This window comes from Tetrahymena thermophila (genome assembly GCF_000189635.1).
Source record: "Tetrahymena thermophila SB210 genomic scaffold scf_8254697, whole genome shotgun sequence".
Classification (NCBI taxonomy): Eukaryota; Ciliophora; class Oligohymenophorea; order Hymenostomatida; family Tetrahymenidae; genus Tetrahymena; species Tetrahymena thermophila.
Window position 1 is genome coordinate 861,734 of NW_002476463.1, and position 19,602 is coordinate 881,335.

At 21.3% G+C, this 19,602-nt stretch overlaps 6 protein-coding genes across 6 annotated transcripts; 3 read left to right on the plus strand and 3 right to left on the minus strand. All coding sequences in view use genetic code 6, as the record gives it.

The window, feature by feature from the left end:
- Nucleotides 1-2,807: 2,807 nt before the first annotated feature.
- Nucleotides 2,808-2,996, plus strand: TTHERM_00085140 (hypothetical protein; the record flags this gene model as incomplete). The annotated part of the gene is made up of 1 exon (XM_001012661.1): nucleotides 2,808-2,996. The coding sequence occupies one exon, from the start codon at nucleotides 2,808-2,810 to the stop codon at nucleotides 2,994-2,996; it is 189 nt and encodes a 62-aa protein (XP_001012661.1).
- Nucleotides 2,997-3,038: 42 nt separating this feature from the next.
- Nucleotides 3,039-3,719, minus strand: TTHERM_000085119 (transmembrane protein, putative; the record flags this gene model as incomplete). Its single annotated transcript, XM_012796782.1, has 1 exon — nucleotides 3,039-3,719. The coding sequence occupies one exon, from the start codon at nucleotides 3,717-3,719 to the stop codon at nucleotides 3,039-3,041; it is 681 nt and encodes a 226-aa protein (XP_012652236.1).
- Nucleotides 3,720-4,676: 957 nt separating this feature from the next.
- TTHERM_00085120 (hypothetical protein) lies at nucleotides 4,677-4,961 on the minus strand (the record flags this gene model as incomplete). The annotated part of the gene is made up of 1 exon (XM_001012659.1): nucleotides 4,677-4,961. The coding sequence occupies one exon, from the start codon at nucleotides 4,959-4,961 to the stop codon at nucleotides 4,677-4,679; it is 285 nt and encodes a 94-aa protein (XP_001012659.1).
- Nucleotides 4,962-6,876: 1,915 nt separating this feature from the next.
- On the minus strand, nucleotides 6,877-12,903 carry TTHERM_00085110 (phosphatidylinositol-specific phospholipase C, X domain protein; the record flags this gene model as incomplete). The annotated part of the gene is made up of 6 exons (XM_001012658.2): nucleotides 6,877-8,022; nucleotides 8,370-8,799; nucleotides 9,622-10,634; nucleotides 11,107-11,256; nucleotides 11,570-12,032; nucleotides 12,380-12,903. 6 exons carry the CDS (start codon nucleotides 12,901-12,903, stop codon nucleotides 6,877-6,879), a joined length of 3,726 nt encoding a protein of 1,241 aa, XP_001012658.2.
- A 1,716-nt stretch (nucleotides 12,904-14,619) lies between these two features.
- Nucleotides 14,620-17,010, plus strand: TTHERM_00085100 (cysteine desulfurase). Its single transcript, XM_001012657.3, has 7 exons — nucleotides 14,620-14,807; nucleotides 15,040-15,680; nucleotides 15,788-15,851; nucleotides 15,929-15,987; nucleotides 16,058-16,198; nucleotides 16,530-16,723; nucleotides 16,784-17,010. Exons 1-7 carry the CDS (start codon nucleotides 14,738-14,740, stop codon nucleotides 16,926-16,928), a joined length of 1,314 nt encoding a protein of 437 aa, XP_001012657.2. The 5' UTR covers nucleotides 14,620-14,737; the 3' UTR covers nucleotides 16,929-17,010.
- Nucleotides 17,011-18,261: 1,251 nt separating this feature from the next.
- On the plus strand, nucleotides 18,262-19,442 carry TTHERM_000085089 (class V family aminotransferase; the record flags this gene model as incomplete). Its single annotated transcript, XM_012796783.1, has 2 exons — nucleotides 18,262-19,018; nucleotides 19,120-19,442. The coding sequence occupies 2 exons, from the start codon at nucleotides 18,262-18,264 to the stop codon at nucleotides 19,440-19,442; spliced, it is 1,080 nt and encodes a 359-aa protein (XP_012652237.1).
- Nucleotides 19,443-19,602: the final 160 nt, after the last annotated feature.

Below are 19,602 nucleotides of genomic sequence, written 5' to 3' on the forward strand. Positions count from 1 at the left end.
TTTTTAGAACTATCTATCATTCATTCATTATTTCTGATCACTAATTTTTTATTTTTTATAAATTCAATTTCAATAACTCAAATACAATCATTTTACTCATATAAATTTTAATAATAATTACTCAAACACAATCACTTTACTCAAAAAAAAAAAAAAAAATTACAATATAATTTTATTTCTGCAAGAATTCAATATTTAGACTAATTTTTTTAAATTAAAAATATTCTATTATAAATTTCATTTTTTTATATAAAATCAACGAAATAAAATTTTAAAAATTAAATAATTTATTTTTTTCTTAAATAAGTTTTTCAAAAAAAAGATTTAATAAACTAAATTATAATAATCATAAAATGACCTTTCATTCATTCTTAATTTCAATAAGATATTGGATCAAAATGGTCTAAGTTGAAATGCAAGTTTATAGTTATTCATAGTTTTGAGATTATAAGATTTTATAATTAATTAACCTTTCGTTTATATGGCTTCCAAGAAAATGAAATAAAATGATATATTTTAAAAAATAATAAAGTAGATTTAAACTATTTATTTCAAAATTATCTCATATTTATTTATAAAAAATATTTTCAAATCAAATTTTTAAAATTTAAAAATAAGGAATTTAAATAAAAAATGAAGGATAAAGTGAAGCAGTAAGTTAAAATAAAAAATTTTAAAGGTGATGCTTATAAATTAATTTAATATCTTTTATTTTATATTTTTTAATATTTAGTTTGCTTCATTTGTGTTTATTTTGTTTTATGTCTTGTTTGTTTTTTATTTGCTTGAGTGCTTTTAATTAGTTTGTTAGCTATTTATTAATTTATTTATTTTTATTAATTTATTTAATTTTATTTATCTTTTTAATTTTTTAATTTAAATATTTATTTTTTTTTCTTTTAATTGAATATTTTTTAAATTTTATTTAATAGTGAAAGTCAGACGATTCTCTTTTTTTTCATATGATTAATTTATTTTTTATAGAATCCGGTTTCTCTACAAAGCATGTAAAATTCATTGTTAAATTGTGCGCTATTATATTCTCTATTGGTTTGGCTGTATGCTCGGGGTGAGGATAAATGAAATCTGAATTAAAATATCTATTGGAGCTAAATAATTAACTACCAATTCCAATTGATCTTTTTAGATCACGCTATCTAGGATTGATACTTTGCTATGCATATTTATGATTATTTCTAATCAAAAGATATGTCATTCAGATTTCGGAGATTTAAAAACTTTAATTTAGAGAATATGATAGGTTTATTGCAACCGGGCTTAAAAAACTAGAGAGATACGGACCTTCTATTTTGAATTTTAAAAGAAAGAACGAATCGTCATTTTATTAATCATATGCAATCAATTTTCTTTTTTATTTTAGTTTAAAGATATCTTCTTTTATATTTAATTATTATGAAAAATATTCAAATATTTTTCCCACTTTTTACAAAAATTTATGAAAAAAACAATCAATAACAATCATACAAACAAACAAAATAGAAACACTATTTTTCTCAATTTTTTTCATAATTAATTAAAAGGTCTTCATTATTCAAATTTGTATTATTGATAAAGAGTCCTTTTAAAAAAATAAAAAATAAATTAAAATTTAAAAATATTATAAAATATTCATTATTATATTAGTTTTTAAATTAAAAACCAACAAAAAAAATAATGATTTTATTTAAAAACCAAAAATTTAAACAAATTTATTATTAAGAAATTTGGCATTTATTACATTTCTCAATCGCCATTCTTATTATTTTAAAAATTAAAAAATGAATAAAAATTAAATTACTAAAATTGTTAAAATAAATAAATATTCTATTATAAAAATAAAAAAAATATTATTTCATCAATTTAATCATTGATTATTTTTTCAAATTTTGAATTATCGTTTTACATTTTTTGAAATAAACACAATAGTTTTTAATATCGAAATTTTTGCTATTAAAGTAATCTTTTAAATATTTTAATGTAGTAGGTTTGTATATTAATAAAATAAGATAAGTATATAAAATCAAAGAAGATTTTCAATAAAAATAATCATTGAATACTCTTCTTATTCTATCTAAAACTTTTAAAGCGTAGATTATTATTAAATTTTAATTTTATTGCAAATTAAATTGAAATAGCTTATTTTTAAAAAGAAAGCACAATTAATTCTAAATATTTAATAATCTGTTTATTATTTACTATTTCATTTTTAAAATATGAATTTAAACACATAAAGTTTATACAAAATTATATTTTTTAAATTTATTCACATAATTAATTTATTGTTGAGTGATTCGTTAAATGCTGATTTAAAATTTCAAACAAATAATTAAAATGATTTTTTATTAAAAAAATAAAGAAGGCTTTTTTGATTAATAATAAATTTCTTATATTGTAAATCTAAGAAAAAAATATAATTGATTGTTATCAATCAATCTAATTAAAATTTCACTTCACTTGTCTCTGATCATGATTTTCAAAATTGAATTTACAACTATTTCTTTTCTCTTTATTTTTCATATCTTTGAAATTAATTTTAAAGGAAATTTATGAATTAAAATTAATCGTAACAGAATCAATAAAAGAAAATAGGCCACTAATGACAGCGCCAATTCGTAAAATCAGAAATGGTTCCTTTTTTTATGAAGATGCTCGAGAATGTCCTCTTTTACTTGCTTAAATCGAAATGACCGCCATGCAGTGAGAATTGAAGTTCATTCCTAGCGACTTGTTAATCCGAATGGAGATTAATAATCATCGCGAAAGTTTTTAAAACTCCTCTCATCCAGAAAAAAATAAAATGTTCCAGAATGATACGATTCTACAAATTTTTCTGCGATGTCACTTAGTTTTTACCTACAAACCAACAAAATTGGAATGCTACTTCAACGGAAACCATTGCTAGAGTTAGAAAAGCGATTTAGGCAGTAGAGAACCATAGAGTACTAGAGCACTTCACCCTGAGAATAGCTAGATCTGGATAATTTTTATTTTTCTGATTGTAAACTGTTGTAGATAGATTCGAAGTTTTTAAAAAATAATCACATTTTACTCCAGAGAATGAATGAAATATCTCTAATAACCAAATTCATATTGAATGGTTATACAAATTAGAGAGATGTGTTAATTATTTATTAATTAATAGAATAGAGATATTTCATTCCGATGGATTGATTAAATTCAATCTTAAAAATGGCAAACGAATTCCCCCTCAAAAGCTAATTATCTAGCCCGCCAGATAATTATTGCAATCCCAAAATCCTCCGCCTTGCCAAAAAAAGAATCTAATTTACAACAGAAAAAAAGAAAAATAAAAAGGACTAGAACGCTTTCTCCTATGTCTTATTCCGTATATAAAAATATTTTTTAAACTAGGAACCTAAAGAGCAAAAGAGCAACATCAGAGACTATAAAAAAGAAAGAAAAAGATAAAAATAAATAAAAATTAAAAATAAATTAAAAAAATAAATAAATAAAATATAAGATAAAATAGATAAAAAACAATTAAAAACACAAGAAACAAAAATAAAAAATAACTCAAGCAATATAAAACATATAAATCTCAACCAAAAATAAGATAGATAGATAGATAAATACATATACATTTCATAATATTTTTATTTTATTTAGTTACTAAATTTCAAATTTGAATTTGAATATTTAAACTAAGATTTTTTATATATTTTCTAATTTTAATCAAATAGTCCATAAATGATTTTCATTTTTTATTAATTAATAAAATTTTTTACTCTTTAATTATAAATGATCGTTTGAATAGATAAATATGGTTAACCCTATTATTTGTATTTTATATTTTAAATCCTAGAACTCCTCTTTAAATACAAATATTATTTTAAGGGTTATAAGTAATTATGGAATTTTAAATTTTTTTTTTAATAAAATATGAATATGGTTATAAATGATTACAGCTTTAAGAATAATTATATATATAATTAAACAAACAATTTTAAGATTTAATTTATATATTTAATATTTATGAAAAAATATTCTTTCAGCTTTTAGCTTATTTATTTATGATAAGAGTTTTGAGAGTTATTTTGTATGTTATTTATTAAAGTGAATTTTTTCAATCAAAATTTTGTAAGAACACCTTTAAGGAGTTTTGTATTTATATTTTTAATAGTATTTTATAATTTATTAATAAGTAAATTTTAGAAGTGTGGAGGGGAAAAAATTATTCAGAGATACAAATAGCAAATAGGATGAGCCAAGACTTTTTAATTACTATAATGTTTATAAATCAATCAACTTGTCTTATTTTAGTTGCTAAATCAATAAGATTCTTCAATTTATTTATGGTGGGGAGTATTTTTAATTACCTACAATTTGTCATAAAATAAATAAATAAATAAATAAATAAATAAGAGTGATGAATATTTTTTGAATAAATATATAAATTTTATTTTAGAAATTGTATTGATTTCACTATTTCAATAAGATAGACTTTTTATGAAGGAACAAAAAATAAATTTGTTATCGAAACAAATAATTAATTCTTTCTATAAAAAAAACTTCTAATATTTGTTTTTAATTAATTAATTATTTTTGTTGGCTATTTCACAAAATTAAAAAATTTTAGGGAAATTAAAATTAATATTTGAATAATTAACCTGAAAAAATTTGATGATGTTTATATTTAATTAATAAAAATACCTCTTTCAAGAAGGAATCTAAATGTTTTCTTGAGAAGTATCACTAGGAGCCGCAGTACTATTACTATCAGTTTAGTAATTTTAGCTATTTTGCAAATTTTAAATCCAGCAATCAATGTTTTTAGTAGTTTTTTTGAATGAAAGCTTTAGCTTTTATATCGATTCTCTTTTGTATTTTCCTTTAAACCTGATAAGAGTGTCTTCAGAAAAATCAAATGCTTCTGATTTCACAAAATTGAGTTTAAATTGTATTTTTTTGCTCACAGGCATTCCATACTAACCGCCTTGCATAATATGAGATCCAGTCTAATAATTTTTTAAGCTCAACAGTATTCTTAAACAGACAGATAGATTGCTTTTTTTTTATTTATTTGGTTTATCAGCAATTTGTTGAAAATAGAAATTTGTATTTATTTTTGTTTTAATTATTTTTATAATTATTATTCTTCGCTCTCGTTGTTGGTATATAAAAGAAGTTTTGTTTGATATATAGAGAAAAATGTTAAATTATTTATCAAAAAATAAATATCAAGCTTAAGAATATTAATAAAGTTTAAAAATTAGAAAATAAATTAATCACTTTATCAATCAGTGAGTACTTTCACCTAATTTTTATTAACTAAATAATTTGCAATGCCCAATTAATTAAAATAAACTTTTTTAATCCTTTCAATCCATGCATTTTTATAATTCAATTATAAAAATAAGTTAATTAAATACTTTTTATTTAGTGAGTTATGATTGATTTAAAATATATCGATTACATCACATCTCATAATTGCAAATGAAAGGTAATTAATTAATAAATCACAATTTTCATAACACTCTTGTATTATTTATTTTTACTATATTTTAGCTAGTTAAAAAACCATAAATTGAAACATTTAAATTGTATTTTTAAATAAAACACAATAAAGATTAATAACAAGTTAACTTATTTCCTAATATAACCAAAATTATTTAGTTAAAGTTATCTTTTAAAAGAAAAAATTCTCTTGTAAATATATTTCGTATTAAATTAATAGATCAATATTATTGCCTAGATGTAAACTAATATTCAATTTCAATGCTTGAAAATGTTTAAATGAGCTTAAAGAATAATTTAGTTAATTACGTATTATTTTAGAAACTTTTTTTAAATTATGTGAAAAGATTCAATTTTTCTTCCACTTTGATGCAGTATATAAATTATCTATAGTCTTAATGTTTATCAAATATAAAATTAAGTATAATTTATAGAATCTGCTACTTAGTTAGATAAGCGATTGTTCAATCTTAATTAATATATATATATTTGGAAAATACGTAAGTAATCTCATAAATGAAATTGTTTAAATTATTAATTAAAATTCGATCTATCTACGAAATCAAATTATAAATTATTAACATTAAATATCATATAAAAGCTGCAAGCAACTTAAGATCTAAAGTAGCTTACTAAAAAAAATACAAAGATATTAAGAAAGATAGCTTTTGATATCTAATCAAGAATAATAATCTTCATACAAAAAATGAAATAAATAATTATCATTAAAATATATTTTCAACTTTAGTTAAAAACAAGATTTAACAAAAATCACAAATAAATTGACAAAAAATTGTGTCTCATAAAACGTGTGATGAAAACGATTTGAAAAAATAGCTTAAAAAGTAAAAATTGAAATATAATTTGATTTTATTATTTATTTTTTGAAGATGAATTAGTTTATCAAAGCTTAAAATGAAATAATACTATTTCCTTAAAAAGTTAATAAAATAAGAATTTGCTAAGTTAAATCAATATTTAACATATTATTGTTATCAATAAATAAATTTTTAACTTTGTTGAACTATACAAATATATTTTTAGGTATAATTAATTTAAGTAAATTAGTTGTTAGCATATAAAGAAAATAATTAATTTATATTTTTATTTAATAAGTTGAAGTTATTATACATTATTTATTATTCATTCATTCATTCATTCATTCATTCATTCATTTATTTTATTTTATATTGCTTTATTTGAGATAACTTTATAACTATAAAATTCAATTTAATTATTTTTTTTATTTAATTAGATAATTTAAGATATGAAGGAAGTTTTATATTGATTGATTGATTTAATTATTTATTTATTTACTTTTTCTTATTCTCTATACTGTAAACTGTAACACTCAACTGATTTGATATATTGAATATCAAGTGTTAATTTACTTCTTACAAATCAAATAGAGGTGATATTATGTAAACTAGGTTAGTTATTTTGAGCGTTTTTACTTTTTTTGCTAAGACCTTATGTTGAAGTGTTTATTTAGTTGTTTTAAGTTTTTAGTGTTTGTTGATTTTGTTGTTGCTACTATTATGTTAGTATTTCTATACTTATATGAGCAAATAGAAAAGAGTTTGGAATTGGGTTTAGTTGTGAATCTAAAAGAGGAATTGTACGGAAACCTTTACGGATACAGCTAACTGGGATTGCGTATTAAGCGAAGCGATCTTAGCATTCAGGGTTATCGTATACTTGAAAAATGACAAAGGCTAATTCTGGGATGTAAACAGTAAAATCAGCAATACAGTTTTCAAACTGTGGGTTATAGCAGCTATTATTTTTTACCTAATTTGATACAAAAAGATTTTCGTTTGCCTAAATATCTAAGGCTGTTCCTATTAATCTTATGCTGATATAAGGTGAAAATATTTTTTCTTCATCGCCAGGTATTCTAAGGCTTTAAGCGCTTATGATTTCTACTTTGAGCCAAATTTTAGGCTTTGATGCTTCTTTTTCAAAATATTGGTTTGAAGTTTTTGCAGTCGATGAGAGGAGCCAGGGTGGTTTGAGCACATATCCACATGAAGCATTTTACTTGAAATATTGTAAATAAGCAAGAAGATAAAGATCCTATGTATAATAGTTCATAGCAGAAAATTAACACCCACTCACCATAGTCTGCAAAAAGTTATAATTTGAATGATCGCTTTTTGCTTATTTTGGGTAGGTCCTTAACAAATACTATCTTGTATGGTTAACTATTTGCTAGTTCATTTCTTCTTAGGGATTCATAATTAGAGCAACAGTTATTTAAGAGATTTTCTATTCGCTCAATTAGGAAAAGCTCCAAATAGAAAGCTCTTATTAAATGCTATACTTACATGCAAATAAAGCAGTGCATTATTCTATATTATTAGAAATAGGAACACTATTCTTTTTTTTGATATTTTTTTGTGATTTCATATTTACAATTTTGAAATCAGGTGAGTATGTTGAGTTCTGCATCATATCTCCTCTTATAGAAACATTATCTCCTCCATTATTTCCACCATTGTTTATCGCATTACTTAATATAGCATTAATATCATCAACTCCTTATTTCTTTAAAATTAATAGAAAAAAGCATTTAAATTTTATTAAAAAAAACAAACAAAGTAATATTTAAATTTGGATAATAAAAAATGTAAAATATTTTTATGTGACAGATTATTAAAAAAATTTATTGCATTTATGATTTTTTTATAAAAAAATTAGTTTTGTCATAAATGGTATTTTAGGTATAAGGTAGTTTTATTTTTAAACTAAAGATCTTTATTTGTTTTTAAATAAAATTTAATATTCTTTATTTATTTTAGATAAGATTGATATTTAATTTTTATTTTATTTTTGCTTGGAATTTTATAAAATAAAAATAATATTTTAAAAATATTTTGAAGATTTTCTTTTACATTTGTTGATTTGTTATTATCAAAGATTAGAATCTAACTAGTGATGTCCCTATTTTAAGAAACAAAATCGCTGCTTTCATCATCATCGTCATTATCTTGTTCTCCATTTAATAATTTTTTATCTCCATAAAAAGAATTATTCTACAGTAAATCTTTTTAAGATTCATTCTGCTATGTTTAAGCATTATTTAGTATGCTGCCTATAGGCAAGTTCTCAAACGAAGCTCTTTTCCTAGCCATGTAAAGCAAAGAGTGTCTCTTTTTTTCGTTTACATTTTAGTGTTTAATAAAGACGGGAGAATCCATTGCAAAATTTTCATCTTTGTTAGCAACTAAGTTTACATTTGGCTAACTTCCATGATACTCATATAGTGGAACATCTGACTTAAAAGGTATTTCTAAATGAGGGATTTGCTTAAAAGAGGAAGATCTAAATATGATATTAGTAAATTCTTAAATAAAAATTTAGAAAAGAAGATTAAAGAGTATTTTTCTATTTAGAAGTGATTAAAATTTAATTACAAAAGCCACAAACCTTATTCTGAAATGTGTAAAAAATCAAAAAAAGAAGATTTTCTAGAAAAATTAATATTAAACATATTTCAAATATATTACAAATATAATTTCAACTAAAAAATGAATAAATAATAAAGTAAGGAATTTAATTAAAATAAAGAAAATTAAAATTGTAAATAATCAAAAAAAAATAAATTTAAAAAAACAAGATTATAACTTTTTTATTATTTATTTTTTAAAATAATAAATTTTTTTTTTGTTAAAATAAATAAATAGTTGATTTTAAATATCAAATTTCAATTAAAAATGATACAAAATTATTGAGACATTACCTTTGTTGATAATTTGTATCGTTTTTTATGATACTTAAAGTTTATATGAAATTTTGATAATTATTTGTTATTATTTGCATATTTTAATATTTCTAAATTAATATGAAAAGTGATTTTTATTTTTGATTTGTGGAGTTTCGTTGCTATTTTATTTTAGATTCTGTTTAAAAACTGAATTTTTTAACTTAAGAAATAAATTTAAATTAAAAAAATATTTTGAACATGTGCTTTATTGTAAATAATAATTATGAAAATTATTATTATTTAAAAGTGATAAAATCTAAAAAGATTATAAAATTTCTTCATTTTTTCTTATAAAACAACAAAGAATATTCTTCTATACTTAAAAACTATATTTTGATTTAAGTCTGTACTAATAATAATAAAAATAAATTTATTTTTACCTTGCGGTGTGTCTCCTTTGTTTGTTGGATTGCTATGACTTCAAGGAAGGTGATCTTGCTTCTTAAAATTAAATTTAATCAGTTCTCATTTTCCTTTGCATTGCTTCTTTAGGATTTTCTACAAGACTATACTATGAATTTTACTATTGAATGACCATGGATTTAATCTCTCTGTTAGCAGTTATAAGAGCCTTATTTTATAAAATTTAAAACTGATTGATTTAATTAGTTTTTATTGTTGCATAATTATCTTCGTTTAAAAATTCTTTATCTAAATTCAATTCTAAATCTATCAGTTGCTCAATTTCATTTGGCTACTTTTTATTTAGCTATCCTAATAAAGCTATAGATGGTTATTTGCTATTATCTCGAGTTATATTAGGGCCATTTTATGGTTTTTTTTGGATGGTCTTTTACTAAACAATAGGTTTCTTTTAGTTACTGTTATTTTTTTTGTTGCTGTTATTCTTACTCTTCTAATTACTTTTTTTCCCACTGTAACTGTCATCATATTCATATTCATCATCATCTTCTTCTTCATTCTCTTCCTCTTCCTCTTATTATTATTTTCTCATTCTTTCTTCTTCCTCTTTTTTTTATCTCTTTTTTCTTTACTCTTCTTCTTTTAACTTCATCTCCCTCTCATACTACTCTCTCTCTTCTCTTTCCTTTACTTTTTTGTATACTTTTTTTTCATACAATGATATTATGTTTGCCAGCTTTCCTTTAGCTCTTATGATGATTTTCTTTTTAAGTTAATTAGGTGAGGGAAGATAATCTAACGAAATAAAATCCTCAGGAAGCCTATAAAGCATATCCTAGAACACATTTACCAAAAATTAAGCTATTAAATTTTATTAATTCACAGAGCATTCATGCTCCAAATTTATAATTATTGGATAAACACTTCTTTCAAATCCATATTGTTTAATCGCCTTGAAAATATCTTCAACACTAACTGGAGTTACCTAAAAAACTCCTTATAAGGCTTCAGGAACTCCTGATTCTCCATCCTAAAATTTATTTATAAAATAGCTTTATTTAATACATTCAAAATTGCAATATTTATAAGAAATTAAATAGCTATATTTATTGGATATAAAATTGCTTTTTTTATTGGATAAAAAATAGCTTTATTTATTAAAGAAAAATAAAAACTTGATTTAAGCACTAAAATTAGAGTTGTGCCCATATATTGAACTTCGATATTAGATTTTTAAAGTATCAATAAATATGTAATTTTGATTTTTTCTCATTAATTTTGGGTAAATAATATCGAAATATTAGATTTATCAAGCCTCGATAGATATTCTATTTTCTATAGTATCAGTATCGATATACAAAAAAATAAATTAATACCGAACATCTCTAATTAAAGTAATAAGTTTGTGATTTAAAATTCAATCCATTATTTATTGTTTTTATGAATAAATTTTTAACTAATTTTGCTAAATTATTATTTTTAATAAATTAGTTAATATTTACCTAACAATAAATATCAAGGTGCCTAACTCCCTTTTACAATAAATAAATGTATGCTTTTGTTAAATCCTTTGTTTAAGTGACTAAATCATAAACCAAGTAAGATCTGAAAGAGCTATTAATAAAGTAATCAGAAAGAGGTTTGTCCATATTCTATTTTAATAAAAATTATTTATTTTTATCAAAAATTTTAATGATAATAATGATGATTTTATAAATTTAAATTAAATAAATTAATTAATTTATATATTTAATTATTGTCTACTTGGGGCGTATATTAAAAGAACAATTAGCTAGAAATAAGTTAAAAAGTATTGAAAACTTGATTAAAATTTATTTGAACAAATTGTAAATTAAAATCTTTTTCGAATAAACCCTATTTAAGATATTAATGCTTTTAAAAAAACATCAAAGATTATTAATATAAAGAAGAATTAATTTGATTTTAAATGAAATATTTAGATACCGATATGACTTATTTTGCAGGATCAAAAATAGAATTATCCCCTGTGAATATTAGCTGACAAAATGACAAATAATTAATCATTTTCTTTTCTCTGCCTTTTGTAAGTTTGTTCATTTTCGATAACACTTGCTTTTCGTCATAATTTTCTCCTTATTCGTTCTGGTAGAACTTCAATATATCCTTTTGCAATATCATATTATTGTTTGTGCAATATGATTAGTAAATAGGTTATATTTCTGGCTTTTCAAGTAAAGTTATTGTTAATTCTATGAATTCGTTATAAGTTAATGATTTTTCATTGTTTTTGTAGTACTTTTTAATTTTGTCTTCTAGCTCTTCATTATTAATTTGTATTAAAAGCTTTCTTAATAGCTTTTTTACCTCTTTATCAGTAATCTTCTTTTTTTTATCGATTTCAGCTCCAAGAAGCAGCTAAGCAATAAATTGCTCTTTTGTCTAATAACTTTTAAAAAACAAAATTAATTTTACATTTTCAATCATTTTCAATGCTAAATAAATAAATATTTATATATTTTTTGGTTGCTTTTTGATTGTAAGTTATTAACATATTTCAAATTCAAAGTAACTATTTAATTGGCTTTCTTACTTTCAATATTTTTTTTAGAAAACAAATTTATAATAATGAACTTATAATTTTCATGATTAAATTTCTATTTTTTTTCATAACTTAAATAAAATTCATTCATAAGTTTATTATATTTTGCTTGAATGCTTAAGGGAATTTACAACCATAAAACGCTGGTTAGATTCATACTAATTTAAAAAAACTATAAAATATAAAATTGCTACTTCTAAATGTCATAGTCTGGACCATACTCTTTTACAAATAGAAGTCCTTTCCACCACTTATCTCGTGTCTTTTTATCATTAAATTCTAAAATTAACTCAAATCCTCCATCCATTGTCAAGCAAAGCGAGACTGATGAATCATAGTTATTAATTTCTGTTAAAGAAGGTTTGGATTGTATGTTTTTAATTTCGCTTAATTTAATCCTTGATTCACTAAATTTTTTGTGGGCAGATAGCCATTATAAGATGTTACAATCTGTTTCAAGCAAATAGAAAAAGCATTCATGTTTTTTCTTTCCACTTTTTGTGTATCTATTAATTACATCTCCATAAACCAAAGCATTAACTGCTTCATTAACAATAATACTATCTAAATTTCCTTTGCCTGTAGTAGCCCTACCATCTTTACCAATTAAACTTTATCTAAAACTTTGCTATTTCCTGGCTGCTTGGTTTAAGGATGGCCTTTAATTATTTGAAGCTTATTCTGCTTATTTCTGCTAAACCTTTTAATTGTCTTCCATATAAATTATTCCTTTTTTGCTATAATCTTAACAATGATTAATAATAAGTTACTGTGCAAAAAATTGATTCTTAATTAAATTTATGATGGAATTTTTGTTGGTTTAAAGAAAAAAGCAAATATTAAATAAAAATAAATAAATAAAGAAAAAGACCAATTTCATTTGGAAAAACTTCGTCTTATCCATAACAAATTATAAAAGATAACTCAACTCATTCATTTCATGTTTATATTTTTTTGAATTCATATTTAACTAAAAATTCAAGAAATTTGTTCTTTTATTTAAAAGAAATAAATTAACAAATAACTAAACTCTAAGTTACTAACATTCCTTATTAAATTTACATGTAGAAATATAGATTAAAACAAATAAAATTAAGAGTTATTTCTTCATAAATTAACAGATTAGCTTAATTTATTTTCTTGACTTGAAGCAAATTTATATTATCACGAATATTTTTGAAAAAATTTAATTAATAAAAATTATAAATTGCTCAAGTAATTTCATTTAACGATTATAATTTATCTAAATGTTGTAATTTTCTTAGCAAAAAAATAGTAAAATTAAACATAAATTAACAATTTTTTTTAATAAGATTGAAAGATACAAAATAATAAATTAAGATAATTATTAGATGAATTGATCCATATTAAAAAATTTTTTAATTTTATTAATTAAAGAAATTACAATATTTTGATGTTTTTAATAAAAGCCAGCCATATAATTTTCTCTTATTTCTACTTTTAAATTTAATTATGGATATTTTTGTTTGAATCATAAATCTTTATTGATTAAAATAAGAATTAAAGTTCTTATTTGATTTTCAATAAAATATTTTTTAATAAATTTATTATGAATTAATGAATATATCTTATTTAAATATTGCAAAATAAAGAGAAAATAAACTTTTAACATATAGCAATAAACATTTTTCAATATTTAAGTTGAAGGATATTTTTTGAGAAATGATAAAAATAGTATTTTTATAAAATCAACGAAGTAATTTTATTTATAAGTTTGTTAAAAATTTTAAAAATAATAAAAACTTTTAATTTATATTTTATAATAAAATAATAATTTAATAAAAGTATTTTTTTATGAATATTTGTAGAAAATCTAAGTGAGAAGATTTGTAGTAAATATGAAGGGTTAGAAAGTTAGAAATAATCATTTTTAAAAATAATTGTATTATTTTACTATTTATTTATAAATAATCTTAAAATTTGTAAAATTTCTTAAATAAAAAATTAATTTAAAGAAGCCAGAAAAATATTTTTATTAATGAAAGTAAAATCTTAAAGGAAAAAAGGTTATTAATTAATTAATTTAAACTATTATATAAATTATATTTAAAATAGATGATTTAATTATATTTAATATAAAAAGCAAATTTTGAATATGAATTAATTACTCAGCTTTGATTAAAATTTAAAATTATATAGAATTGATTTAATTATTTATTTATTTATTTAGCTATTTTGCTTTGGGAATATTCTGTCTTTTAGATTAAAAAAATGTGAAAATTCTTAACAATTTTCGAATAATTGTAGAGCATATAAACTTAATTTGCTACAAAAAAAACTCTAGAAGAGAAGAAATATTTCTTCAAAAATTCTATGATGATAAAAATAAACAAAAGTTAATTATTAATTAATTAGAAAGTGATCAAATAAAGTTTTTTCTTTCTAAAAATATATTCGCACTTATTTTATTTGTAAAACATTGTTAATTAATTAAAAAGAAAAAAAGAGAAAGATTTTTAATTTCTTTGCAAATAATAGATTCAATCAATAATAAAGATACTAACTTACTTACTTACATTTGCCATTTTAAAATGATCAAAAAAATTATACAAACAAGAGGACTATACAATTTGTTGAAAGCTCCATTTTCTTAAGAACCTTGTAATTAATCTCTAATATCTATTTAATTAAAATCAATTTATCAAATAGCATAAAAAACAGCTTTTAAGATTTTATTTTTTAGGAATTTGATCATAAAATAGCATCAAAATATAAATAGACATTTATTTGTTTAATAGTTTATAAAATGAGACTGATTAAGATTTTAAATTTCATCATAAATAAAAGTTTTAAATAAATTATTTAATATTTTAATTTTGATTGATATTAATAGTGCTAAGTTCAGGTAATTACAACACAGCAGATAAGCGCTCAATTTATTTAGATTTTCAAGCAACAACTCCATTGGATTTCAGAGTTCTTGATAAAATGATGCCTTATCAAACAAATATGTATGGAAACCCTCATTCTAGATCTCATGAATATGGGTGGGCCACAGAAAAAGCTACTGAAGATGCAAGAGCTTAAGTAGCTGATCTTATTGGCGCAGATCCAAAGGAAATTACTTTTACTTCAGGTGCAACTGAATCAAATAACTAAGCATTAAAGGGATTAGCCGCTTTCTATGGAAAGAAGAAGAAACATATTATTACTACTTAAATTGAGCATAAATGTATTTTAGATACCTGTAGAAATTTAGAAGAATAAGGATATGAAATTACTTATCTTCCCGTTTAAAAAAATGGTTTAGTTGATTTAGAAGTTTTTAAAAACGCTATTCGTCCAGATACTCTTGTAGCTTCTATTATATTAGTTCACAACGAAATAGGTGTAATTTAAGATATCAAAACAATAGGAAAAATATGTAGAGACAATAAAGTTTTCTTCCATACAGATGCTGCATAAGCACTTGGAAAAATCCCTATTAATGTAGATGAAATGAATATTGATTTAATGTCTATGTCTAGTCATAAAGTATAGAATTATTTTTAATATTTATGCAATAGTAGATAGATAAAATAAAATATAATATAAATAAATTCTTATTTAGAATTCATCTAAAATTTTTATCAAAAATAAAGGTTTATGGACCTAAGGGTATCGGAGGTTTATATGTTAGAAGAAAACCCAAAGTTAGAATTTTACGTAATGATTGATATTTATTTATTTATAAAGGAGATGAAAAAATGAATGCAATAAAAAAATATTTTGTAATTATTTAGCAATTATTAATGGTGGTGGATAAGAAAGAGGTTTAAGAAGTGGAACTCTTGCTCCTCATGTAATTAATTCTTTAAATTTAAAAAGACTTTAGAATTGAATTCAATTTTTTGTTTTATCAATAAAAAAAGTTGTGTGTTGGTTTTGGTGAGGCTTGTGAAATTGCCAAGAGAGAAATGGATAACGATAAAAAACATATTTAAAGGCTTTCAGAAAAATTCTTGAAAGAAGTCTACCAACGTATTCCAAATATATATATAAATGGTGATAAGGTAAATAAATAATTTTAGAAAAATATGAATTCCATTTGCATAAATAATGAATAAAACTTAAAAGTAAAAGCATTAGAAAAAAATTAAAGTAGCTATTTATTTTATGTCTTAAATTCAGCTCAGTTAAAGCAATTTCTAATTACATAAATTTTATGATTTTTTATTATAAATTTGCCTGATTTTCTGATTAAGAAATTTCTTGAAAAATTAAGATTTTTACCAGAAAATAAGAAAAAGAAGCAAATCTGATAAAAAATGTTGATTTACTGCTAATTTTTCTAAATGAATTTCTAAATACTAAGAATTAATTTAATTAATGTATAAATTAAAGGATCAAAGATATGTCGGTAACATAAATATTTCCTTTGAATTCGTTGAAGGAGAAAGTTTAATGATGGGTATCAAGTAATGTGCTGTGTCAAGTGGCTCTGCATGTACTTCTGCTTCTCTTGAACCATCTTATGTCTTAAGAGCTCTCGGTGTCAACGAAGAATTAGCTCACACTTCATTACGTATTGGATTTGGGTAAAATTAACTTATTTTAACTAAAAACTTTTAATACTTAATATTATTTCCCTTAAAAAGTCGCTTTACTACTGATGAGGAAGTCGATTATTTAATTAACCTCTTGTCTGAAAAAGTTTCTAAATTAAGAGAAATGTCTCCTCTTTGGGAAATGATTTAGGAAGGTATTGACATTAAAGAAATTTAATGGTCCCAACCTCATTGAAATAAATAAAAATTAAATTTATAATAAGTGTATTTATTTACTGTATATTATTATTTATTATTTTAAAATAATAATCTCATTTAATTAATTAATTTACTATTTTCACTCAATTTATGAATGGCGTTTTATTTTTAAAATTTAATCTAAATTAATATTGAAATCATATTTTTAATTAATTCATTTAGGGATAAACCGAATACTCGGTCTAAAGTCTATTTATCTTATTCGATGTTTGGTATTTTTTAAAATAAAAAATTTGTAACATTCTACATTTGGCAATTTTTTTTGGAAACAAACATTCAGTAAATTTGCCTAATAAATTTCTGAATATATTAAAATAAAAATTTGTTTTTTTATGAGAAATAATTAATGTATTTGTATATTTTAAATGTATAAATTGAATAAATATATTTAGGAAACTAAAATTAATTATTATCCTTATTAATAAATATATTTGATTGAATTACTATCAAAATTGATGTTGATATTCTCAGATAATTATTTCTGTAGTAGGAAATAAATATTTAGTAGAATAATAAATCATATTTTTAAAATTTAAAGAAAATTAAAAATAATAAATAAGGTATCGAAATAGGTTGGTTTCGAACCTAAACAAACTAAAAAAATAAAAAATGTTTAAAATTGTATTAAAAGATTAAATAATTATTTTCAAAATAAAAATATTTTTTAATTTAGAGAGGATACATTAAATATTTTTATGTACTTCTTCGCCTTCTAATAAATTTTTTCTCCAAATCATTAATATTTATGAATAACATTTTTTTTGTTTTAAAATCTAAATTAATTTAATATCATAATACCTTATAATTTTTATCAAATGATAGAATTATTTTTTTTTTATTAGCATGAAAGATAAAATTTATTTGCTCTTTTTCTTCTTCTAATAAGAACACTCATTTTTATATAAAACATTTAGAATTTTAATAAACATTATTTATTCTATTTATTTTTGAATTATATCTATTCAATTCAAGTTTTTGTTTTCTCCAAATAATAACATAAGAATTAATAATTCATTTTAAAAAATAGTTTAATTAGTTATATAATTTAGGCTTTCTAAGAAATTTATTTAATTTAAACTATTTTTTTAAATAAAAATAATTTATTTTAATTTAGAAAAAAAAAAATGATATTTATTTTGTTTAAATCAAGGATATTTATTAGCTTTGAAATTTTATATTTTGATAAATGAATTAATTAGGTGAAATTGAAAATTCAAAATAAAGCTTTGAATATTAATCACAAGATTTTACTTAAAGCGAGCATTTACTTTTAATTTAAATGATTAAAAATAATTAAGAAAATCAAATTAATGAGTGTTTATAATTAATAAAATTTCAACAGGAATCCTAAAATTCAAAGTTCCTCTAATACATACATTCCAGTTTGTTTTGAGGATAAAGAAAATGTTTTTGAAGTAGTGAATATGTCATTGAATGGTAGTTCAAGATAGGAACAAGGAAAGGTTCCAAGATTAGAAATATCACGTACCAGGAGCTTTTCTAGATAATCAAGCCCAAATAGCAGCTTTAGAACTTAAACTGAGAATGAGGCAAACAATTCAATGCTCCATTATACTAATTCACTATAATAGCATTTAAATACATAGGGTTCAACTATATCCAGAGATTATACAAAAAAACAAATACCTATTCCTAAGCCTTAAAATCTTCCATAAGCACCTTCTTCTAGGTCAAATTACAGTGTAAAAGATATTGTAAATGGAACTTAAAATAATTTATATAACTATGCCTACTAGCCTCAAAGGACAAAGAGGAGCTTAAGTGGATAAATTTACTCATCTCCTTCTTACGAAAACATTTAGAATAAATAATATTTCCCTGATTACTCTCTTGAGTATTCCTGCAATTTTTCTTCTAATGGCGGTAATTATGTCCTTCCTCAAGATTCAATTCTTAATGAAAGCAGGACAGTAATTTCTAAAGAAACAGACGCTTGTGTTCAAGAATATAAAGAAAAGATGAAAGAATTAAATAAATTTTTTGATGAAAATAAAGCTTTCGAACAAGAAGTGCAGACAAATTTAAAAAACCTTTAATATTTAGGATGTAAAAATTTGTCTTTATTTGAAATTTGAATTTAAATGACTGTTTATTTGTTTGTTTGTTTGTTTATTTAAAATAATTTACTTTTTTTATTAATAAATTAGAGAGAAAGTAAGATATAATACTTGACTGTATAAAAGACCTTGATGATTTATATTTCAAATACTAAAAATAAAGTAAATATGATGATTCTAATAATTAAGCAGTAGAAGTCACAGATGTCAGCACTTAAAATTACATAACACAATAAAAAAATCAAATATCAAGTTAAGATATCATAAATTGTCATAGTTCTCAATATGATTTTAGTGATTTTTAAGATCGAAAATCAGTTTAAATAATTGAAGGAGATTACAGTTTGTCATATAAAAGCTAGAGTCAGTGCGATATAATAAACTAGCCCTCTGTTAACGATTTTGACTCGTGATTTTATAATATTAAAAATATTGATACTACTTAATGAACAAATATTTCAATAAAATACAGAATTTCAAAAACTAAATTCCATAATTAGAACAATTTCATCTAAAAATAGGTTTTAATCCATTAAATAAATTTATTAAATTAAATTGTATCATATCAATGTT